General features: G+C 46.9%; 1 protein-coding gene across 1 annotated transcript; it reads left to right on the top strand.

Annotated features, from left to right (window-relative positions):
* The first annotated feature begins 22,273 nt into the window (after positions 1-22,273).
* Positions 22,274-26,026, top strand: LOC135384776 (uncharacterized). The gene has a single exon (XM_064613961.1). The coding sequence runs from the start codon at positions 22,274-22,276 to the stop codon at positions 26,024-26,026; it is 3,753 nt and encodes a 1,250-aa protein (XP_064470031.1).
* The last annotated feature ends 220 nt before the right edge of the window (positions 26,027-26,246 follow it).

Genomic DNA, 26,246 nt, shown 5'->3' on the forward strand with positions numbered 1-26,246 from the left:
ATGAAAGGCACAGAACCGCAGCACCGGAGAGGCCGCTTAGCGCTCCGCCATGTTGGATAAGCATGAAAAACAGTGTCCTCGGACGAATGCGGTACCCGCCGCCGTATCCAAAATCATAGTGAATGCGCATGCGCGGAATTGCTCTTGCAACCACTGGGGTCGTATTTCGCTGCTGCCACCCGAAAAACATCCCCATTGCGATCAATGGGAGTGTCCTATCCCTGGTTGAGTTGTCGAGTTCTAGTGAACGTTACAATGGGATTGCCACGTATGTCGACTGTTTCGAACAATGTGTATCATCTGCGGGAAGTTGTCGGATGCAACGGCATTTCACACGCTTCAACCTCCAATCTTGCCGTGCTACTTGGGCATTTGTGCAACACGGGTACGTACCATTTTCTGTATTTTCAGTCAATATGGGGTGTACACGGGCAATATGCGGGGCCCATATTGCCAGGATTTTCCAATATTGGCTCAAACTGGGCAATATCGGGCCCATATTGCCCAGTTTCAGCCAATATGGGGGAAATTTTGCCGAAACGGGCCCCATATTGGACCCGTATCGCCAATGACCAGCCAATATGGGCCCAATATTGTGTGCTGTTACTAGTTTAGGCTGCCAAGGGGGACGTCGGACAAAGTAGGAGAGACGACAATACAAAGCTGTTTCTGTTGTCGTGTCTCCTACTTTGTCCGACGTCCCCCTTGGCAGCCTTAACTAGTAATGTCACACCAACTACCCCAACTTTGCACTTTGATTGTGTGCTGCTTGGGTTCATTTGTTAAAATTCATCTTCATATTTTTCCAAAAATAAAAGCACAAGTCCGCGTACTGAACTCATCTCCTTGAGTTGCTTGCGGCGAACATATATCAGACAGTTGTTGTGCGTGCCTGTGTTCTTCCGCGCACCATGCTCGGCGCAAAAAAAGCATCTGATTAGAACACAGACGTGTAGAAATCCAGCGAACCGGTAGGGAAGTATGAAGGGAATTGCTAGAGTACGAGAGTCGCCAACATTTCGAACAGAGCCTGTGCTTCTTCTGGGTACCCTCCTCATCATTGGTATGGTATTTAAAGGGTTAAGTATGACGTCTTAAAGGTTCATTCGAATCCTGTTGACCCACAATTGACCCACAATTCGCATGAGCCTTTAAAACGTCATACCTAACACTTTAAATACCATGCCAATGATGAGGACGGTGCCCAGGAGAACAGTCTCTGTTCGAAATATCGGCGGCTCTCGTCCTGAGGGAATTCCCTTCACATCTGAGTAGAACAAACATTTCAAGAGAAACTCATTTAAATATCTCGTTACTTATAGTTATATTCCAGTAATGGTTTCTGGGTTTGCAAAGGAGTAAAAAAACGGATGAGTAGTAGGATGTTGCTGCCCAGGGTGTCCTCGCTGAAGAGGTGAACCCTGAACACTACAAAAGTACCGGTTCTGTTGTGAAGTGAGATATTGTGAAGTTACACCTGTCTAACCTTCGTGCATCCTTGAGAAAGAATCGCGGAAAAAAAAAACAAACTTGCACGTATCTCATGAATTGTGATATTTCATTGTCAATGTTCCTGTATCACTATTTCATTTCCGTTTTCATATAAATGAATGAATATTCAATGAAGCTAATGAAGCTATATTCATTTCAAGGTCATGCTTCATTGGCTTCATTGAATATATATCACTATTTCATTTCTGTTTTCATATAAATGAATGAATATTCAATGAAGCTAATGAAGCTATATTCATTTCATGGTCATGCTCTTAAATCCCCCCCTTTTTTTTTTCTTTGTCTATCATATCGCATCACATCATGGTCATGCTATCTGTTTTCCGGGAAGTCACGTTTTAGAGCTTTGTTTTTTTTTGTCCTAATAGATATTTATGTTAGCCTTGCATGAGATAAGATAATATTGTAGCCTATTCACGGTTGGTTTTTGCTTCTTGCAGGTTTACTCAGGTGCAAGAATTGTACAATTGCAAGGCGAATGGAAATAAATCGAGGTCGAGTGAGAACTTCTTGGGCAGTGACTGTTGGATTACTCCCAAAAAATCACAACAAAGCCAGTATTCATGTAACTCTAAACCTCATATACCAGCGTGCTTCACAACAACATCAACAATACCTCGTGATGAACACATTATACCATATGCGGCATTAATTGTGCTATGGTATGATAACATACTGTTTGCTTCACAATATATATAGATGTGCATATATGTCTACCGTGGGCTAAACTGCTCTCGGACCGTAATACGATATGATGCAACGTCGCAGCCCGGTGGGAACGTGCATTCAGCAGGGTATACGCCCTGCAGTGTGCCCTTATGGCTACCCAGGTTGCAATAAACATGACAACATTTTGACTTGTACTTGAATGTCTGTACCTTTGGTCGTAATGAAACATCTTCGGCCGTAATGCGACACCTTTGGCTGAACTGAGATTTTTGTCGTAATAAGACACTTCGGGATTAAAGGATTATTGCTGTAATGAGACACTATCTGTTGGCGAATATTCTGCTGATTCAAATGCAGTTTCCTTTCCAGGCAGTACATAGCTACGCTTAGATGTTGCGTTTTGGTGTTCCGCGTACACAATTGTTCGCAAATTCCTGGATTTTAGTGTGGTGATAACTGATCTTCAGAGAACCTCCACCGCGGTAGGCTGCGCTTACCACCGATTCGCTTGCTTTCGTCGAGTGCAAGAAAATTCCTACTTCTCCGTCTGATTTCCCCCACGCCGTTTCTCCCGTGTGCCAATTCCCCCGTGTCAATTCCTCCGTGACACTTTCGGGGCGCGTACAAGAAACAAACATACAAACAAACAATTGCTCACCGGACAACTATTCATCAATGAAACGCGGGAAACGCGGGAGAGGCACGAGGGGACAAGTCTTTAGAAAAGGTCTTCTTTAGTGTTTGCTGCCCAAGCTCAGGCTATTGTCTTCACGGATCACATTCAGCTAGCCCGTGCCGTCTTATCCATCGCGTAGACGGATCCGCATTTGTGGAACTATAATCCTCATATTTTTCTTTAAACATCCATCCTTTCGTGTAGAATGTGTCCCTCCGGAATGTTATTCCTCAAACGAGCGGCGAACGCCCCCTCGGTAAGCTTTTCATGTTTGGCTGCGTCTTATTGTGTAACGAATAACATGTGTTCGTGCGCGAGAACAATCGTAGCCAGGGGAAGGTAATGGAATATTTTCCGTCTCTGTTACCGCCACTGGCCCACATTTGTCTGTGTGACAATATCCGTTACCACCATATGACTGTTTTCTTTTCCGTTACGTTTCCTTTTCAGTTTTCAGCTCTGCCTCCGCCCTCCGTTTGTTGTTTGCCTTCCTACTTTTTTTGTAAGCCTTGGGACCGTGACAAAACTTAATACCTCTATGCATCTGTTTTGAAATCTATTTGGAGGACATTAGGGATACGTGCACACAACGGATAACACTTATTCAGAAATATATATATATATATAGTACTGGTTTCTCTGAACTGGTCTCTTTGAAGCTAATATATGAGTATGGTTTTCACGAATGTTACTCACGCTTGCAACTTGCAAGTCATCAAAAGCGTATAAAAACTATGCTTCTTCTATGTACTATGTATATACTGTTTACTTATATGCTCCAGTTAGTTCATTTTAGTTCCTCAGTGAAGTTTAGTTCGCTTCATTCAGGTTTATTTCATATATTTATCTAAATGATACAGTAAAGGATTATAATAATTGCGGCCCTGCAGTGTCCGTATTATTACAATCCTGCTAGCTGCAACGGATATTCCTGCAGTTCCCGATTTGTTACCGTAAATTATTTTTGTTTCCGTTTCTGTTTCAGGTAGTGTGCGATGTCCGTTCCTGTTACCTTTCCCTGATCATATAGTCTGACCTGCATAGTGCCCGCGCGCGTGATGTCCTTTATCTGTACCAGAGGGATGCCTTACGACCCCATCTTTTGTAAAAGTGATTAAAACTCACGGCGTACACAACAGGCTAAAACATAACAAGGTATTGACGTTTCGGAGTCTATGCGGACTCCTCATCGGAATGAAGAAAAAAAGGAGTAATTTTGCTCCTTTTCGGGACTAAATGCATTGCCACACAAAATAGTCCCTTTCGGGAGTAAATGCACGGGAGTACATGAATGTCACAGAGTGGAGACTGCATTTCACGCTCTGTTGTAAGAGTCCCAGGTATATAGTTCGTGTGCATGCAAGAACATACTTTGAATGAAACCGTCAACCGTGATACATCGAGTGATATAAAATCTTGCGCCATACATAGGGCACAATTTGCGAAGAAAGAAGCGCTGTTTCTTACTCTGTGTGGGTGGAAAATTGCCGCGTTGGCTGAGTTATACACACCAAATTATTAGCAACCACCAAATGACTGATAGGACTGAAATGGACGGGTAGGTGGAAGGCCTTGAACAGACTCGTGAAACTAAGGGACATCGATAAGACACATACCGTCAACCCCTATTGCACTCGACTTTCAGTACATTGTGCTGCTTGGGCAGTCTTTTTTTTATAAACGAAGATTCAAGCTGTTTGCGAAGCCCCCCCCCCCCCTCCCTCCCCTCGATTTCTCGTGCTATAACAACAGGAGTATCTAAATCCACATGGTGGCCTGTCTTGTGGGTGTGCTCGCATAATTCCGTGTGTTTATCAGTGTTCTTGTAGATATCTCTGTAATGTTCGTTCATTCTCGTGTTCGTCGTTGTTCCCATTTCAACCACGTACACCTCTTGACAGTCGTTGCACGACGAAGCTCCACGACGTAGCTCTACGCTCGTCACCAGTTTCTGTGTTGTTCTTAGGATGACATAGTATATTTCTTATCGTGACATTGGTCTGAAAGCTGTCTCTTGCCAGTCAATACAGTCAATGCCTTGTTATATTTTAGCCTGTTGTGTACTCCGTGAGCTTTTATGGCTTTTATAAACATGTGTTCTCCCGGCGTTTGGTCGATCTTCAGTCCCCATCTTTGTAACCTGTTGAAGTGCAGGCTCATGCACGAAAGTCTTCTTCTTCATCGATTGATTGATTGATCGATCGATCGATCGATCGAGTAATGATCGTAACAACCAAATGAGTTAAGGAAGAAATCATGATGGCAATGTGTTAGTTCAACCTTGTAGTCATGATCCAGTCGTGCAGAGATAAACGCCGCATTTCTTAAAAAGTCTGTGCTTAAGATTGTGTTGTGGAATACCTTATGAAAGAGACAGAGACTGGATACTTTCCTACGTAAATCTAATGTTGGGATATCAATAGACGACTTCATTGTTGTTATACTACTATATGGAGAAAAATTATTTAAAATGAATCGAACTGCGCGGTTCTGCACCGCCTCAACTGCACAAGAGAGGTTGGAGTGGTAAGGACTCCAGATGGGGGAGGCATACTCAAGTATGGGCCTGATGAAGCTCGTGTAGGCAGCTTTTTTTGTTATAGGTGGACAAGAACGAAGGTTGCGGCGAAGATACCCAAGGGAGCGGTTAGCTTTCGCTGTGATGTATGTAACGTGCTCAGTCCAAGTCATGTCACAAGTGAGGTGAACGCCAATATATTTGTAGGTTTTTACATGTTGTAGTTCACAGGGTCCGAGGTTGTACGGGTGATTTAAGCTTGAACGGCGAGAGAAATACAAAACCTTACACTTCTCGGAATTAACAGGGAGTTGCCAGGCCGTGCACCATTGAAAAAATTTCTGAAGGTCGGACTGTAGTAATTGGATGTCAGAGAAATTAGTAATTGGGTGGTATATAACGCAGTCGTCTGCAAACAGTCTCACCCTACACGATAGATCATAAGGCAGGTCATTGATGTAAATCAAGAAAAGGAGTGGACCTATTACCGAACACTGCGGAATACCAGAAGCTACATCAGCGAGACTGGAGGTGGTACCATTTGCAACGACATACCGTTTCCTGTTTGTAAGGAAGTTCCGAATCCACGTAAGAACCATTGGATCAATTTTAAGACTTGATAACTTGGTTAGAAGACGAGAATGTGGAACCCTATCGAAAGCTTTGGCAAAGTCTAGGAATACTGCACCGACTTGTTTTCCTTTATCAAGATTATGGAGAATGTCGTGTGTTAGACCTGCCAGCTGAGTCTCACAGGAATATCCCCTACGAAAGCCATGTTGATATTTGTAGAAGAAGTTGTTCGTTTCAAGGTAGGTGACCATATGTTTAACAATGATGTGCTCCAGCAGCTTACATGGGACACTGGTGAGAGATATCGGCCTAAAGTGGCTTGGAGTTCGTTTGTCACCGGACTTATGAACTGGGATGATCTTACCGATCAGCCAATCGTCTGGGACACTACCCGTTGCTAGGGACTGTTGGAATATTAGAGTAAAGTACGCAGACGATATCACCTTTGTGTTTTTAAGGATTTTGATATTAATGACATCAATGCCACAGGAAGAAGATAGTTTGCTATTATCCATCAGTTTCAGCACACCAGAGTAATCTATATATTTCTATATATTTATTTCTATATTTCTATATATTTATTTCTATATTTCTATATATTTATTTCTATATTTCTATATATTTATTTCTATATTTCTATATATATATTTCTATGGTCGCATGTGTGATGACGTTTGCAATGACTTTGGGCCTGAACCTGTGCAGAATGCGTTGCGCTCACCCCCCCCCCCTTTTTATATTCCTTCCCCGAGCAACGTGCCGCCAATCTAGGCAGACAGACCGCCTCTACGTTACCCCCCGCCTCCCTCTCACGAGGCGCTCTATTTTCCATGGACGGACATACTGGATAGGGCACAGCGATCTTTTCACACCCTCTGTAGTCGGGTTAATCTAGTCCGTCAACTACCTACATACGCCGTTGGAGATAAGTATAGACACAATAGCGTGCCAGTAGAAATACTGCTGCGCCACCATGCGCCATCAGTAGGGGAGAGCACTTTCTGCCGCAGCGTAGTGTCATGCGGCCAGTCTTAACAGCAGATACGGAAGGTCGCCTAGGTCGCGTGCACCGCTCGTGGCTGCTTTTTTAGAGTGTTTTCGCAAATTGAATTGGTCAGTACCGAGTCACCGTGCAGAAAAACAATATCGTGCATGGTGGCTCCAGATTGATTGTTTGGTGAATGAAGCAGCGACGTTAAATGTCAACTCCTTTCTCCACTAAAATGGCTGCATGGTGGAATGTTGGTTTGACTGAATGAAAAGCTGTGGTTCTACAGGCGTAATAATTTGGAGCAGACTTATAGTCATCGTTTCATAAGTGTTCTTATGGCATGCCCTGTTTAGTTGTACCTCCCCGCAATTAATATTGTGTTCGTCACCTGTAAGGGCCGTCATTGATCAGCCGAAAGCTAGTGAGTCCTATCCTTCCCCTATATCTGGCCGCCAGCTCAAGTTTTCACCTGAACAGAGATTGCAGACGCCAAATTTCGGCACTATCTATGTGAACCGCGTAAAGACGATGGAGATGGTGTTTCTGTCGGAATCACCATCACCACTAATCATCAGCATTGCCATCATCCCTCTTCATTTTCTTCATCGTTGCAGGCACAGGGGTGACACAAACCCGCCATTGTTGTAACTACCCTCAAGTGGGTGCTTTTCGCAAAACTGCCATCTTGTCCTGGTCACACGTCATAGGAAACGTCATATTGAGCTCATGTGACTTTGTTTACATCTCGTTTTAGCGCTTGCCAACATATTCCGATCGGCAATAAAGCGTAAACTATACGGTGCTTCTTCCGCGTCCTTCCGGAGAAATGGGCGGTAGCCCATTTCTCCTTAGTTTAAGCAAATCGCATCGGCTAAGTGTGTCATAATGCCGGGTTGTCGTCGCATCATTGAAAGTGGTCAACAGTACGAGGCCTCATGTACAAAACTGCGCGTTTAATGCGAGATTATCGGATGAAATTAATTGCCGACGTCGAAAGACGCCCGAAACGGTGCACAGAAACAGTAAACGCTTTGTTTGCAAACGATTTTGCAGCCGGTCACGGGCGCGGCCATCTTTAAGGTCACGTGTGCGTTGACGTTTGCTGTGACGAGCGACCAGGAACAGTCCAGAATGCATTGCGTTCGCCCAGCACGTTTCGTCTATGGAGCAATACATTGGATGCCACCCCTGTGATTGCAGGAGTTTTCCACTAAAGTAACTGGTGAAAGTGATGTAGAGTTAGTGGATCCAAAATCTCCATTTTGTGTTTTCTTAAAATCAAATCGGTCAAATCAAATCAACATGAAGTTCAGAATTGGCCGGGTGCCGAATTCAATTTCTTCATATATTTTTCAATTCACTTATCAACCTATCAAGATGGCAAATTGATCAGTTTTATAACTTGTGACTTCTATAGATTAGAACTACGGGACTATTGCTTTGATTGTGATCGACAACCGTGACACTATGTTTCGACTCATATAGTGTTTGACACTGTGCTTGACTGTGACTTTTTGTTTTCTGTCACCGACGGAGCTCTTCTTCCTACCGCTATTCCCCTTTCCTTTCTTTTTCTTTCTTTTTTTGCTCTACGTAGGTGTACTGAGATAGCCAGTCCGATTTAGTCGTGGCTCATCCCTCCATTTTTTTTCTTCTATCCATCATCATCATTATCATCAAGATGGCAAGTCTAAATGGCTGTACCGGTTGAAACTATGAAATCGTTACGTCTTCTGTGCGTGTCAGTTACACTCCTTTGTATCATCTAGCAAATAGGAACGGAAAGCGCTAAAAAAGCAAAATGACAGAAGCAGAAGAGAAAATACACACATATTAAGACAACTGAAGTATGTACTTTCAAGAGCTCTCAAAAAGACTGTCGCATCCTGGTCATTTTTGAAATTATTTTCCGAAACCGCGACGGCCAGTTTTCGACGCGTATTCACGAGCTCTAGGACACCGCATTAAAACAATTCCTATGCACGCTCATGCGTCCGAATTTCGTCGATACTACAAAAATGACTGCGCTTTCAATTGCCAGTAATCGTCGTCTGATTGGCGGCCGCCGAGTGTTCTTCTTTCTAGTTACCCCCATTACTGCTCCCCTGTGTAATGGCCACAATTAAAAGAAGGGTCAGACGTAATGTTTCCTAGGTCCCTGGAAATCATTATTCTGGCCGCTCAAGCGTCTCATTGTTCGTTTTTGTATGTATCACGCTTCAATCTCTGTAGCGAAATTATGCACTGAATGGTTTTCCCCGTCGTACACCGCTTCGAATTCAGTGATCAAGTTAAAGTGACAGTTGCATCCGTTTCGACCGATTTCGAAACTCTGGTGTCATTTTATTCCGTATGGACTGCTGAACACGCCATCGAAAACCCCACACGAAATAGTGGCGTTGTTCGGCTGTTATTCGATGGAATACACGACAAGAACGGACGCCGGATGTTTTGTGTATTCCGCTAATCCTTCTCTGAAAAAGCGTGGAAACGTATTTATATAAACATATTTTAAGAACCAATCAGGGCGCAGCCTCCAGAATCTGAACCGGGACGCGTTTGATTCGCTGTCGTCTGCAAGCTCTGCAAGGCATTTGGATGTCAACATGTCCGACTCGAGCTAATGTTACCTGTCGTCGCTATCCAGCGATTTCCTCGGGGGCAGCAGTGATGCAGTAGTAGAGGACAATGATCCTTATTCTACGGATCCGTTGCAACGACACTGTATACTAGAGATACGGAGACGAAACTGGTCGCGACGATCACGCCGTTCGTCAGTTACGAGCAGCTTCTCGATTCAGTGCTTGACAGACGCCCACTTCAAAAACAACAGCCCAACAGCTGCATCTGCGGGTTTTGCGGTCAGAGGAGACGGTCGTGTATTGTGTTGCCGTGCAGTGGGCCCGGTAGCGACGCTCTGCACTAGCACATCGTTCTAGTGCATTACGGAGCATCCTCTTTTTTTTCCCGACCTATGCTACCGGCTGCAACTTCCTGCTCCAACAGACAACAGGTACAGTAACGTGGTTTTTCGATTTCTTTGAGCGGCAATGGTTATCACTTTCAAATGATAGCTAGAGAAATTGAAAACACGCATTCATCGCTGACCTAATCGTACAGTTATACCAGTACCGCGTTAAAGTGGTGTCAAAAAGTGAAAGAAACTACAAATTCCGTATCAAATCTTGCGTCTATCTCTTCCTTTTGTGCTGTATTTCACATGAAATGCATGTTTCTCCATAACTAACACCCCACTTTTTATCGCCTGAATTCAGAAAAGCATCCCACCTGAACAAGTCCCACTCTGCTTATTATATTACGTGAAACATCTTGTTGGACTACGATATTAAAGTGGGTAAGAGTGCTAGCAATACAGGGCAAACACTAAGAAGGGACACACCCATTGGTGGCATACTCTGCATATACTAGGGGTGTTCAAGTCAAACTGGGACTTTCTGTCTCCTGAGTGTACAAATGGCTCGCGCTACGTCTTTTTCGTTATTTTCACACGCGACAGGCCCCCGCGTTCAAAACGTGGTGGTCCAAAGTTTGTGCAAAACAGAAGACACCTGCTGGACAAGATGGCCGACAACGAGGTGAGTGCACACATCGAACAGCGAATAGTCATGAAGTTTCTCGTGAATGAAGGAGTAAAGTCATCTGAAATTCACAGAAGACTTCAGGCTCAGTATGGCAACGATACACTTAGCCGCAGCAAAGCCTTTGAGTTGTGCAAACGGTTCCCAGACGGACGTACATCACTGCAGAACGATCCCGTCCGGGGTGGCTCAGAGCCCAGTGTCAGAGTTCCTGAGAACATTCAACTTGTGGAGCGCCTGATCCTCAAGGACCGACGGATAACAAGTCTCGAACTGGCTCGAAAGACGGACCTTTCTGTGGGAACGTTGAACGCTATCATTCATGAACACTTCCAGTTTCGGAACGTTATTGCCCGTCGGGTCCCGAGGCAGCTCTCCGTGTTTGACCGGCAGAGAAGACTGGAAATCTCCCAAGAGCTGGTACAGTTTCGACACTGAAGAACAGCCATTCCTTGATGGGATCAGCACGTGCGATGAAACGTGGGTGCACCATTTCACTCCTGAGTCTAAACGCGCATCAAAACAGTGGAAGCATGCGGGCTCGCCAGCTCCCAAGAAGTTCCGAAGCACCCCGTCTGCGGGTGAGTTCATGGCCACGGTTTTCTGGGACAAGGTTGGCGTTGTTCATGTTAATTTTCTGCCCAGTGGTACCACCATCAATAGTGCATGTTACTGCCCGGTTCTCAGAGATGTGCATAAGGCGCTGAAGCAAAAGCGGTCGGGCCTCATCACAAAAGGAGTCCTCCTCCTACAGCACAATGCACGCCCGCATACCGCGCATCTCACGACACCCACCTTACAGGAACTTGGCTGGGAGTTGCTGCCACATCCCCCTTACAGTCCAGACCTCGCTCCCAGCGATTTCCATCTCTTCGGGCCACTGAAGGCGTTCCTTGGGGGCCGCCACTTCATCTGCGACGACAAGGTCAAGAATGCGGTCCGATCTCGGCTGCTACGCGCCGGTAAGGATTTCTACGCTGCTGGCATCCAGGCCCTCGTGAAACGCTGGGACAAGTGCATTAGTGCAGCTGGAGATCACGTTGAAAAATAAAAGTAATTTCTCGCCTGTAGGTTCATTTTGCTTTTGCGAAAAATGAAAAGTCCCGATTTGACTTGTACGCCCCTCGTGTGTTGCTTCATGTTTATATCCTGTGCACAGTTTAGCTTGGTTGTTTTTCATGGCACAAGGTATATTTTAGTGGTTTTACCGTTTTTAATTGACACAGTATATTTAAGGATGTTTTTTTCTCACAGGTGTCTATTAGGTTCACCAGCTGGATCTGGGGTTACCTGGATGTGTTGCTGCTCGTCCCATCGCCATTTGAGGGTACTAAAATATTCAGAAGGATAACATATTCCATTTACCTTACCTTTTACTTATTTTACTATGGATACCAATTTTTTTTTACAATCCAGTATATTGTTAACACTATGAGTTTTGCTACTTTCCTGTATTCGGAGCAAACTTGCGAAGTGGGGTAGTTTGTACTGAGCGAGCATCCTCCAACAGGAAGAGACAGGGACACGAACAACAAGACAATCTGCTTTACTAGCAACTAAGTAAAATATTACTAGAACAAGTTGCTCACAGTTTTTCCAGAAGAGAGTGCTGATCTTGCGCATGTGTTCTTAAATTGTTCTTCAAGAATTTATTTCTTTATTTATTCTTGTACCTCAAGGGCCCAGGGCATTACATGAGGGGTGGACAAAAAAGTGTCGAGTTCAGTAAGTGGTACAAAATCAATCTACAACAACACTCGCGAGCTTCAATTATAGCACAAACTTAAATGTTATACAATGTTAAGGTTACACATACTGTTATATAACATGTTAGAAAGCAAGGGGGGGGAGGGGAAGAGAGACTGAAAAGTGAAACTTTCCAAAAATATATTCACTGAAAATATGTACAATGTCTACAATGCGCTGTGGAAGACCATTCCAATCTGATATTGCAGATGGAACAAAAGAATGAAGAAAATGATTTGTGCGGCAAGGAACTTGTTTTATTTTATTTTTTTTTGAGTGGTCGATGCGGTTAGAAACGTAATCTGGGTTAAGAAACAACCAGTGAGAAAGCGTGGAATGATGGTACATCTTGTGTATTAAGCACAGCCTAGCAATTCTACGTCTACACTCTAAATCCGGCACCCGATATGTACCGCATGAAAGAGGACTCGCACCTGGGCCAAGCGGTACACATAAGGTACAGTCCTCAACCAGCAGGTACAGTTCGCGACCACTGCGAAATTCAAACGGTACGAGGGCTGCGAGACCCATCCGTACCGGATAGGTACCTTTTAAGCGCGATCTGTAGCAGCTGTACTTCATGTGTACCGCGTGTTTCCGGCGCATGAGTACGAACGCCTTCTCACGATCTCCATGCGCTGCAAAAATATTTCGCGTGATTCCGAATACCAGTCAATAAATTCCCTTATGCAGCACTGCGGTAATCAATCAGCACTATCATTCTATCAAAGAAGTGCAATAACTAGAACCTGTAACCATGAGGGATCGCACGTTTGGGAAGATTGCGTTTCTTGCAACCGCTGGCAAATCAGTTTGTTTTGAAACGTCGGGGAGCGAGGACGAGTGTGCTCGGTCTTTGAAGAAACTCGTTCGACGCTTTCAAGATTGGAGTCATGTAAGGTGCGTATTATATCTATGAAGTAATTCTTCGTCAGCACGACACATTTTCGTTCATCTTCGCTCTGATTCCCAGTGGTCCTGATCACCGGCAGGCTGGACACAACGACTGAGGGACGGAGACAACGAACTTTGCGCTTCATGCACGAACGTTGATGCGTGAATTAGAGAAGCCTAGATTGCACTTTACACCTGGATTACACAAGCAAGTAGGCACGTTTTTCAGGCAAGCTATTTCAATAGTTGGATTTTTTTACATTGTATTTTCTCTTAGGTTACGTCCAGCCGATGTCGTAAATGGGTGAGTCAGTCATCTTCTGTGGTTGGTGTTACGTTTTGCGGAAGAAACGGAAGTTGGGAAAGAACAGCAATCCAAAGGTGTGGAAGAGATAAAGAAGCGTGACCACAGAGCACCTGCAACGGTGAAGAAGAGATGCAGTGGTCAGCGTTCATCCATATACGTTGTGCCCAGTGTGTTCGGCGTTTGTGCATCATGACAATGCACGCTCGCGATGGACAAGCATCGCCCCAGGAGTGGATGTAATTTTTTCGAATAAAGGTGAGGAGGACAGAGGCGCGGATTCCGTTTGATGTAGCCTAAGGCTCGGTTGGCATCCGCTGTTATTGAATTCACGTGAGTGGCCCAGTGCAGATCTTTTGTAATTGTGACACCAATATATTTGTATGATTTACTGTGGCTGAGAGTTTCGTCGCCGATGCGATAATTGTAGGCCAGGACTTCACGCTTCCTGGAGAACTGAACTATATTACTCTTGGAGCTATTGAGTTGCATCTGCCATAGGGAGCACCACCTTCCTATGTTACAAAGGTCCCGTTGCAGCTCAACTTGATCTTGCAAATCCGACACTGTTCTGTAGACGACGCAATCGTCCGCGAAAAGGCGCATGGTTGAGAGGGATGATAGGGGGAGATAGTTGATGTCAAGCAGGAAGAGAAGGGGACCGAGAACTGTACCCTGTGGTACACCAGATGTTACGTTAGTTAGCGGAGATGAAGAATCGTCAACTAAGCAGAACTGGACACGAGAAGTAAGAAAGAGGCGAATCAAGTTAATTAGTACAGGATGAATTCCGTAGCAGGACAATTTGTACAGTAACCGAGAATATGGTACGCGGTCAATCACTTTGGAGAAGTCTAGAAAAATGACACCGGTTTGAGTGTTAGCATTCATTGCTGCATGTATATCGTTAGTAAACTCTGCAAGTTGGGTCTCACACGAGAACCCTTTCCTGAATCCGTGTTGATGGGGCGACAGCATATTCTGGGATTCAAGGAAAGACATAACATTGGAAAATATTATGTGCTCCAGTATTTTAGAGGGCACAGGCGCTAATGATATTGGGCGATAGCTTTCGACCAAGTGGCGTGGACCTGATTTAAGAATTGGGATAATTTCCCCCACTCTCCAGTCAGCAGGTACATGCCCAACACTCAAGGACTGTGTAAAGATTTGCGCCAGTAGGACTGAAACGGGCTCCAGTATATTTTTTTAAAAACTTTGCTGTTGATATTGTCTATGCCAGCTGATGATGACAGTTTCATATTATCTATAATCTTAATTATACCACTGACGGATATCGAGACCACAGACATTTCTGCTATGTTAGAAAACGGTAAGGATGGGATCGAACTCAGGTCCTCATGTGAAAGACCGAGGAAAAATAATCACTGAAAGCACAAGCGCTACCATAGACGTCTAGGGGCATACCATTGCTTCCGGAAATTGCAAGGTTGTCATTTGACGAAGTCGGAGAGATGACTCGCCAGAACTTCCTTGGATTTGATGTGAGTAAGGAAGGGAGGTCTTCAGAGTAGAACTTACGTTTGCTTATTTCTAACTCCGTCTTTTAACTAATTTCTAACTCTAATTCTCGTGCTGTTTCATAATACCGTCGCCAAGCCTCGTCATGGTTTGTGGATTTCGCTTTCTTTTGTTTGTCAACGTCCTTAACTTCCTATGAAACCAAGGACAGCGACTATCGGTGCGGAGAGTAGTCAATGGTATGTGCTTGTCTATCAGTTCATTAACCTTATTTTTAAATAGTTGCCAGTTCTCCTCCACTGATCGGCAAAAAAATTGGTAGAAAATGTATTGGCAAATGAGACTAGTTCTTCGCGCGTGACGTTGTAATTGCCCTTACTGTAGTACCTTACCAATTTTTGTGCACGTGATTTCCCCTGAACTAGCAGTGACAACCCCAGGTGGATGACTTTATGGTCGCTTAGTCCGTCTAAATGCGTCGTGAACTGTACCATGGCGAGATCAGAGACGAACACGAGGTCAATCAGACTAGAGGAGCTTGAGACAACTCTCGTTGGTTGAGTGATCACTTGAGTGAGGTTAAAGAGGAGAATTTTCTCAATGAATTCCGCAGAAAAGTTGTGATTAGATTACAGCGATGGCATTCCATCCTTCCAATTTATTAGCGGAAAGTTGAAATCCCCCGCGAGAACGAGATCAGCATTCGGACACAGTTGTTGCAAACTATACAGACAATCATGTAATTCATCACTGAATGTACTTCCACTGTTCGGGGGGCGATAGCACGCACCAATGACAACTCTACGATGTTCTAGTTGTATGCAAACCGATACTGCTTCTATGACACTTGGAATAGCTATCGGCATAGATAAGATATCATTTACTGCAACCGTTATACCACCACCAGTTCGATCTTGATGATCGCTCCTATAGACAGTAAACTCGTCACAAAGAGGAAATGCCTCATTATCCGGGATCCCCGAATGCAGCCACGTTTCCGTAAGGACCATAAAATCAGAGACGGTGGTCCGAATGACACTCTCAAGGTCATCACGTTTAGACAAAACACTTCTCATATTGGTGTAGATTCCAGACAGTTTACGAGAGGAGGAGCGGAGAGTCTAGGGCTGTGGTTGCTACCGTGAAAGCGGTTTTATGGAACATGATACAGAGTCGTACTGTTGATGTCTATCAACAGTATTATTCATTGTTAGCTTATCAAAGCGGAGTTTGAACGGGGAACCCTTGCTTTTCCCGAACTCTATCAATTTCTTTCTTGCCTAGAGCACGGCGGCTGTAAAGTCCTCTCCTACTGAGTAAGGTGTGCCTTTTAGTTTGGGTCCACTGAGAAGCAGTTGTTGTTTTATCTTGAACTGTCCCGACTTAGCAATTATTGGTCTCGATCTGTTAGGCGAGTAGCGGCCAAGACGGTGTGCACGTTCTATTACGGTGCTGTCCAAAGGGACTCCCAATCTGTCTTGCCAAAACGACAATATTTTGTCTTCCGATTGTTTCCACGACTCGGCCTCCTCATCTGGTATTCCGTAATATAGGATGTTATTTCTGCATAATCGGCTTTCCGCATCTTCGCATCGCTCTTGTAAGTCTGTTACCTGTTGTTTCAGGTCTTGTACAGCCACGTCCGTTGATTTCAGAGACGAAACATCCACATCAATGAATGGGGGAATGTGGTTAATGCAAAGTAAGAAAAAAGAGAAGGGAAAGGTTAGCCACGGTGTGGGCTTGCTATTTCCTAAAGCTTTCAAGCAAACAAAAGAAGACACAAACAGCTGGGGTACACAAATTATGAAAAAATACAGAAAAAACAGCTCCTTCACTACTCGTTCCGCATAGGACGCATCAGATAATGCCCAGGAGTTTAGATTCCCGAAGGAATCGTGTCAGCGCAGACGTGACTTCAGCGTGCTGGGTAGGGCCAAGTAGCACCGCGAGGGAAAGCTCTCGGTAGCCTAGATGAGCAAGGCGGCGCCGGAGACTCGATCGGTGATCTTCGTACCGCTGGCAGTCAATGAGAATGTGTGGTACATCGGGGGGGGGGGGATATATTTATTAGACGAAAAGGGAAAGGAAAAAAAAAACTGGGAAAGGTCAGCCAAACGGGACGTCGGCTTGCTATTCCAGAAATAAGAAATAATAATAAATAAATAAAAAGAAAAGATAAGAATTAAAGAGAGAAAGAAATAGGAAGGAATAAGAAAGAATTAAAGGAAGAAAATTAAGAAATAAGAAATAAACAAAAAGAATTTTGAAATAATGAAAAACTAACAGATGATCAAAGAAGGATGAGGTAGATTAATGACAAAGACGACAAAAAAAAAGATGACTAACAAACGGTGAAGGAATGATGAGATGAATCACAGAAGAAGAATGAGATTTCACGATTGAGTTCACAGGCTGTTCATCAGACCTGAATCTCTCAAGAAAGTCAGAACTGCTTTGGTCACAGACCGCTGTGTGTGATCTCGTACTGGGCCGAGCAGAGTGGCCAGAGAAAAGTCCGTGCACCGCAGCTCGAGTAGGCGTCGTCTCAACGTGGCTCGAGGGGTGTCGAATCTGTGACAGTCGAGAAGAAGGTGTGGCACATCAGCTACAACAGCGCAAGTGGGGCATTTGGGCGACTGGAGAAGACCCATTTTACAGAGGAGTAGAGGTGTCCTGGCGGCATTAAGGCGTAGTCGGTGTAGAATGGACGTTTCTTGACGCGAGCAGTGGTGTGTGGCAACGAAATCCATCGACGGGTCGATAGACCGGAGATGGTCGTTCAGTCGGACAGCGTCCTCTTGAAACTGCCGAGTGCCGTTATAACGGAGTCGCTGTGTCTGTAACCGACACGATGAGGCTGTAAGTGGTAGGAGACAGTTATTGGAGGTGCCGTCCCCATGTGCCCGACGTGCTAAGGCGTCTGCGCGGGTGTTTCCGTGCAGGCCGGTGTGACTGGGTACCCATTGGAAACACAGGCTATGACCAAAGGATAGAAGTCGGTTGTATATTGCGACTATCATGGTGTCGAGGCCGCCGATTGTTCTGGAACAATAATTTGCTAGAACTTCTAGCGCCACCTTACTGTCCGTGAACACAACCCAAGCGCCAGGCGGTGATACCGCTATGTGGTTCAACGCGGTCAGTATGGCGAAGAGCTCGGACTCTGTAGATGATGTTTCGTAGGGGAGCTTGTGCGCCACTTCAAGGTTTTCATTTGGCATATAAAAGGCTGTAGTAGATCCGCCTTGAGACACTGATCCGTCAGTGTACACAGGGAGTCGTTGAGAGTACGCTGAGTTAAGGTGCTCCAGTGTAAGTTGGTGAGCAACAACGGGAGGCACAGAGTTTTTCTTCAGAAGACCAGGAATGTGATCACATACAGGAGGCCTGCGAAGAGTCCACATCGGCGGGGCATAGGAAAGCACTGATGGCGTGGTGGGGAGGTGCACTTTCAGGCGGTCAACAGCAATACCAATGCTGGAGTCCGAACAGTCAATATCAATGAGCCGAAGATGATGGTAAGGATGCTGTGTGAGGTACCGCGCATATATCCGGAGTGTTTCCACGTCTCGTAGGACGCCTGCTGGAGTTTCGCGTGCCTCTGCCAGGACAGAATAGGTTTCTGTCGTTCTAGGAACTCCCAAACAGACGCGGAGGCTTCGGGCCTGAATATTGAGAAGCTCACGCTCTCCGGATACGCTGAGGCCGTGTAGAATAGGCAGGCTGTACCGCAATGTGCCCAGAATCAACACTGTGTGCACGTGACGGAGGTCAGCGCATGAAGGGCCCCACGACGATCCAGCAATGCAACGTAGAGCATTTACATCGGCTTCTACGTTGCACGTTGGGCAAAGAGGTGATGGGTGCTGATTCATCTTAAATAGGAGGAGAGGAGTTCGGGCCACATTCAGCCGCAGCCGATGAAGCAGCGATTCCTCGATGCGCGTGATGCGGCCAGGCAGAGCATATGTCATTAAATGGTCAATGGATTTAAGGAAGGCATTGGTTCGTATAGCTTCTTGCTGAAAGAGCTGTGTGCGGTTGGCAGTGAAGCGGCGGATTTTCAGCTGGCACATAGAGTGCGCAAGGGGAAAGACCTTGGTTGCTCAGCGTCGTGGGCTTGCCGAGCAAGAGCGTCAGCACGATCATTGCCTGAGATTCCGACATGGCTTGGAATCCATTGGAACACCACTTCATGTTCCAGTGATACAAGTTCAGAGTGCAGATCAGAGCGATGATCGTGGTGTAGGTGTCACTGATGACTGCGGCAGAGTAAGAGGCCAGTGCCTCCAGAGCCACTTTACTGTCGGTGAGGATAGACCAGGCCCTGGGCGCACACGAGGAGACATGTCTCAAAGCGGCCAGTAGTGCGAATGCCTCGGCCTCAGCAGATGACATAAGAGGAAGCTTGAAGCCGTTCTCAGCTCCATCCTCTGGGATGCAGAAGGCAGCAGACGACCCAACTAGAGAAACTGAAGCATCGGTGTATATTTGGGTTCGATGCCGGTGGTGACTGTAGATGTGAAACAAGGTCAGTTGGGAGGCCACAACTGTTGACACAACCTTCTTTTTCCTAAGGCCCGGAATTGACGTTTGTACAGTGGGGTAGTGAAGTGCCCACATGGGTGGCGCAAAGGAGGTCCGGGCGGAGGTTGAGGTTGAGGGAAGTTGCTTCGTAAACGGCAAATAGCTTGACGGAATGCAGATGCGGGATAACGTTGCGCAATGTCACAGAGGTAATGGGCTGGATGGCGGGCTGGATACGCGTGTAAGGCGACACTATCGCGAATAATAGGCACCGATGGCTCGCGTGCCTCCGCCAAAACAGAGAAGGTTTCCGTTGTCTTTGGCACTCCCAAACAGAGACGGAGACTTCTGGCTTGAATATTGAGCAGCTCCCGCTCGTGAGTGTTGGAGAGCCCATAAAGGACACGCAGGCTATAGCGCATAACGCCAAGCAACAGGGAGCAGTGCACACGACGGAGGTCAGCACAGGACAGGCCCCATGTGGATCCACAGTGGTGCTGGAGCACATTACAGTAGATGCGGGCGCTAGCAGAAAGGGAGTTGATCTGCCGCGACCATGTCAGTCCCCTATCAATGATGATGCCTAGATACCGATAATGCGAGACGTAGTTCAGTCTAGAGCCAGCTAGCAGTAGGGGGTACTTGGTGAAGGAGCGGCGCGTGAATGCCATAGCTACTGTCTTAGCCGGCGAGACAAACAACCCACGGTCAGCAAGATGCGCCGCAAGAAGGTCTAAGTCATGTTGCAGACGACGCTGAATGGCATCACAGCGCGCTGCAGAGGTCCATATGCAAATGTCATCGGCATAGATCGTGATATGGGTATGCTTGGGCAGAACAAAAGGGAGATGTGCCAGCATGACTGTCATGATCGTCTGCCATCTCACTCCAAAAATAGGGCAACAGACCGTGGTCTGGCTCCCCCGAAGTGTTTGGCGAAAAATGTATGTGTGGGGGGGACTCTGTTTATAGAGGTCATCGTACAAGTGATCCGGAGTCTTGGGCTTGCGGTCGTTGGAACCATTAACTCAGACTGACTTCGGCCGACCGTGGGATTGTTTAAGGGAAAAGCACGTTGTGCCTGTGTGTATCGTATATCTTCCCGAGGTGTGTAACGGGAAACGTATCTTCGCGCACTATGTCTTCCCCCCCGAGGAACATAATAAGAGGCCTATAGACGCTATGGCGCCACACATAGAACAAATGTCAAAAACAAAGAGGGAGAAAGAAAAGAAAAAAAACCTCTGGGAGCGTAGTGGGATTAAGAGGGTAGTTGGCAAGGTGTGGCCGCGAAGTGAGGACGGCTGAGGCCGTGGTGCCGACTCCGGACTTTGTGTGTGAGAACTCTGCGATGCGATGGACTGAGTGAGAACATCGCAAGGGAGCCGCGTGCGGTTGTGGACTTTCCAGACATCAAAGAAACCACCAGCGCAAGAGTGTCGTGACCCATCATCGTCGAGCATTCCACTAGACGCACCCAGCACCCGCCTTCGCAGGAGTCCGACACATATGTACCACACCAGTACTGTTGCACTGATATCGTTGTTAGCATTTGTTGTATTTCTCAGTAAAATGTTGCAAATGTCGACTCTTTGCTAGCCTCCCAATTTCCTTCTTGCCGAGGTCCAAATTACCTGCACGATGTGGCGTCACTGCCCGGGAAACTTAAACTAAGAGCGGAGTGGTCTGTCCCTAATAGGCCATCCCCTCGGAGTTGGTGACGAACCCGACCACATCTGGTGACAAATCTGGCGTCCGCGACAGGACCTCGGTCATTGTGGAAGACGGAGCTAGCGAAGTTGACTTTTGCTGAGAGATTGTGTGCGAGTTGGAACCCATTTGGGAAACTGTCGAGCATTGTGTTGCATAGAGTTTGAGCAGTGTCGAGCAGTGTCGCGCAACTTGGTCTGGGAGAGTTCTAGCTGTGACGATAGTGTACCGGAAGGGCACCCGAATAACTCAGGGTTGAGTTGGGAGAATACGGAACTCGTGCGGCGAGTCATTCGTGAGCTGCGCCGGAAGAGGTGCAAGGGCTACAGTAGAGGCTTCAGGAGGCCGTCTAGGTCGTATAGTGTGTGAGAGAAAGAGAAGCGTTGTTAAGTGTCGTGATTGAGGGCCAAGAAGAAGGCCAGTAACAAGAAAACATGGAGATAGAAAAACTCACAGTCTTGGGAAGAGAGTTCGGTCTGGAAGGAGAAGAGCTCCGGGCGTGGGTAGATGAAGAAAGAAAGCGTGAACGGGAAGCAAGGGCTACCGAAAGAGAGCGAGCTAGGGAAGCAGCCGCCATGGAAGTCAAGATTTTGGAGATGAAGCTCCGACTTCAAGAGCAAGGTCAAAATGGGAGCGCTGTCGTGTCTGAGAGTAATGCGACCAGTCAAAGTGGAATAATGTGGAACCTGAGTCCTAACAAGCTGCTCGCGCCCTATGATGAAAAGAAGGACGAGCTTGACGCGTACATTCTCCGCTTTGAAAGAATCGCAGCGGGACAAAAATGGCCCGAGGATCAGTGGGCTGTTGCCCTAAGCATGTGTCTTACCGGTGAGGCACTGAGCGTATTTAGTCGGCTAACGCCAGCAGATTCGGTGGTGTACGAAAAGGTCAAGACGGCTTTGTTGCAGCGATTCCGTTTTACCGCTGATGGTTTTCGAGATAGGCTCCGGAACAGCAAGCCGGCCGACGGAGAAACGGCATCGCAGTATTACCCGCGTCTTGGAAACTATTTCGACCGATGGATAGAACGGCAAGCATTAAGAAGGAGTACGGCGACCTGCGAGACTTGATGCTCTCTGAACAGTTTTTGAAGGACTGTAGGCAGGATTTGGCGCTTTATCTGAAGGAGAGAAAGTCAAAGACTACAGCTGAGATGTTGGAGCTGGCCGACCATTTCCAGCAAGCACAACGTCAAACGAGACTGGGGAGACAGGTAAAGTCAGATCCAAAGCGACCTGAGACCCAAGGCAGGGCCAATGCAGATAACCCTACGGGTAGCAAGGGGAACTCCAGACCCCCCGTAAAGTGTTTCTTATGCAATAAGATTGGACATCGTGCGGCTGACTGCCGAAGTAATTTCTCCAGAAACCAACGGAGCACGTCCTGCTGGAAATGCGGGAAGAATGGACATCGTGCTAACGACTGTTCCAACCAGCCGACCGCAGGCAGCCAGAGCTCCTGCTTCGTGACGGAAGAACAAGCGGTGCCAGGAAACGCTCCCTACGTGGAATTAAAGGATGGCACTCAAGTGCCGGTGGTGAACGCGTTGTCATCCAGGGCTACAATGTTTCAGGGGAACGGACTGCCAGTTGTACCGGGAGAAGTCGAGGGCCAGCACGTAAGGGTTCTTCGGGACACGGGAAGTAATACCGTCGTGGTTAGAAAATCCTTGGTGCCGGAGGGTAGTTTTACAGGAAAGCGAAGCGCTGTCTACCTGGTAGACCGCACCATCAGATACCTGCCCGAGGCCAGGGTGACAGTAAGCACGCCATATTACGAGGGAGAAGTGATGGTCAAGTGTATGGATGACCCCCTTTATGATTTGGTACTTGGAAACATTGCCGGGGTACGAGATGTTGCTGATCCGAACTTGGACTGGCGAACGGAGAGCGAGATTTCGGTGCAAACACCAGTTAGCCCCCAGGACGAAGAAGTCCAAGAGCAGCACAGCAAGCCGAGTTGCGACCCAGATAAAAGTGCCGCTGTGCAAACGAGGGCCCAGGCAAGGAAAGAGTCCAAGCTTAAGGCTTTGAAGGTCCCCGCATCCGTTCACAGTACCGGAACAGACCTCGCCAAGGAACAGACAGAGGATTCCAGTCTAAAGGCGTGTTTCAACAAACGCGGCAAGGTTATCCAGTGCAAGCGGTCGAAAGGGAGTCAGGAGTTCTTCATGAAAAATGATTTACTTTTCCGGAGATTTACACTGCCATCGGGGCGCTGTCTTGAGCAGCTCGTGCTACCTACGGGGCGGAGGCAAGACGCTATGCGCGCAGCGCATGACGGTATGATGTCAGGGCACCAAGGAATAAAGAAAACCACTGATCGTGTCACGCAAGAATTTTACTGGCCGGGAATGCAGGAGGACATACAGCGATATGTGAAATCCTGCGACGTCTGCCAGAAGACGACTCCGAAAGGAAAGGTTACGAAAGCCCCCTTGGGTCGTGTCCCAATCATTGACACACCATTCCAGAGAGTCGCCGTGGATATCGCCGGTCCAATCTCACCCCCTTCTGATCGCGGGAATCGGTACCTGCTCACTTTGGTAGACTATGCCACTAGATACCCGGACGCTGTGGCATTGCCAAGCATAGAGTCGAAGAGGGTAGCCGAGGCCCTTATGGAGATGTTCTCTCGTGTTGGTGTGCCCAGGGAAGTTCTAAGCGACAGGGGATCCAATTTCACATCGGAGATGATGCGGGAATTCGACCGCCTATTATCGGTGAAACATTTAACTACAACCCCGTACCACCCAATCCGCAACGGCCTCGTGGAAAAGTTCAACGGAACGTTTAAGCAGATGCTTCGGCGCATGTGTGCAGAAAGGCCCAAAGACTGGGATCGCTACGTAGCAGCGTTGCTTTTTGCCTACAGGGAAGTACCTCAGACAAGCTTGGGTTTTTCACCCTTTGAGCTTTTATACGGGAGGCATGTTCGGGGCCCCCTTTCCTTGTTGAAAGACATTTGGACCAACGCCGATTTGGACGCTGAGACTAAAACAACGTACCAGTACGTGCTGGACCTTCGGAATCGATTGGAAGATACGTGCAAGGTGGCACACGAAGCATTGGCTCAATCGAGAGAAAAGTACGAAAGGTACTACAACCGCAGGGCGAAAGAGCGCAAGCTGGAGGTGAATGACAAGGTTCATATATTGCTCCCCACAAGTAACAACAAGCTTGTCGTGCACTGGAAAGGCCCATTTCCAGTCACAAGCAGAAAGAGCGACTTAGACTATGAGGTTGATCTAGGTTCAAAGAGGAAGATTTTCCACATCAACATGCTAAAACGGTATGAGGAACGGAAAGAGGCGGCAGAAGAAGCATCAGCTACATGGGTTTGTGGGATGGCAACGTTACAAGATCCGGGCGATGAGACTGATCTGCCCGTGCCCAGCCTGGAAACAAAGGAAAGCTATAAAGACGTCACGTGTTGTGGAGACTTATCCGCTGAACAGAAAGGACAGGCAGATGACATTTTACGGGAGTTCGCATTCTGCTTAACTGACATTCCGGGCAAGACATCATTTGTAGAATGTGATTTGAAGACAACTACGAACCTCCCAGTGAACATAAAGCAGTACCCGCTGCCATTTGCAACCAGAGAGATAGTTGACGATGAGGTAGATAAAATGCTCCAGTTGGGAATAATAGAACGATCTGTGTCTGCGTACAACTCGCCGGTTGTCATCGTAAAGAAATCGGATGGAACGAACCGACTGTGCGTCGATTATCGACGCCTGAACGACGTGCTCGTGCCGGATTCAGAACCCATCCCGCGAGCAGATATCGTGTTTGCAAGGGTGGGGCAAAGACGTTATTTTTCGAAATTTGACTGCGTCAAGGGATACTGGCAGATACCATTGACGGAAACATCGAAAGAGAAGACGGCTTTTTCAACGTCTGCAGGGCACTTTCAGTTCAAGTTTATGCCCTTCGGTATTAAAACAGCCCCAGCAGTGTTTTCTCGTCTGATGCAGAGGCTGTTTCACGGGATGAGCGGCGTTCATCACTACTTCGATGATATTCTGCTGGCGACAGACACATGGGAGGAGCACTTGGAATTGTTGAGAGAGGTGCTGACACGTGTCGCTACGGCGGGATTGACAGTGAGACCAGCAAAGAGCCAAATCGGGTTCGCAGAGATAAATTTTCTTGGGCATAATTTGGGTCGGGGCACCTTGTCTGCGATGCCAGAAACACTTGAGAGGATCCGAGATGCTCCCCAGCCCAAAACGAAAACACAAGTGCGATCGTTCCTCGGCCTCACCGGCTATTATCGGGAATTCATCCCAAACTACGCCGCAATAACGGCGCCGCTTACGGAACTGACCAAGAAGCAGAAAAGTAATCAGGTGGTCTGGACCGCAGAGCATGAAACGGCATTTCGGGAACTAAAGCGAATGTTGGCAGAGCCACCTATTCTACGGCTGCCGAACTTCAGCCGGCCGTTCACTCTGAGAACTGACGCTTCGGAGGTGAGCCTAGGGGCCATATTACTTCAAGAACACGAAAGTGTCTACCACCCCGTTGCCTACGCCAGCCGAAAACTTCTTCCCCGAGAGGCAGCGTATTCAGCTATAGAGCGTGAAGGTCTCGCGCTCGTTTGGGGAATACAGAGATTTCACATCTATTTGTACGGGACACAGTTCACGGTGCAATCAGACCATGAACCACTCAGATACATCAATCGATCAAAGCACTTGAACAGCCGCATACTCAGGTGGAGTTTGTTACTTCAAGAGTACGAGTTCCGAGTTGAATATATCAAGGGTAGTGAGAACGTTGGCGCAGACTACCTCAGTAGGGTTGAGGTAATATAACATTGTTGTGAACGCGATTCGGAACTGAGCATCATTTATCTGTGGGAACGACATTGTATGTCAACTACATTGTATCCGACCTGAATGCGGGCATAATCAGGATTGTTATCCTATCTTTGTGTTTGATGACTGATTTTTTATGGGCTCCATAAGCACTTATAAGATGTGTGTTAAGATACTGTTCTGTATTGTAGCATTGTACGAGGCCTGTAATTGTACC

This window comes from Ornithodoros turicata, chromosome 2 (assembly GCF_037126465.1).
Source record: "Ornithodoros turicata isolate Travis chromosome 2, ASM3712646v1, whole genome shotgun sequence".
NCBI lineage: Eukaryota > Metazoa > Arthropoda > Arachnida > Ixodida > Argasidae > Ornithodoros > Ornithodoros turicata.

Coding starts and splice junctions, on each gene's coding strand:
- LOC135384776 (XM_064613961.1), top strand. CDS start 22,274: ATGCTCTCTGAACAGTTTTTGAAGGACTGTAGGCAGGATTTGGCGCTT.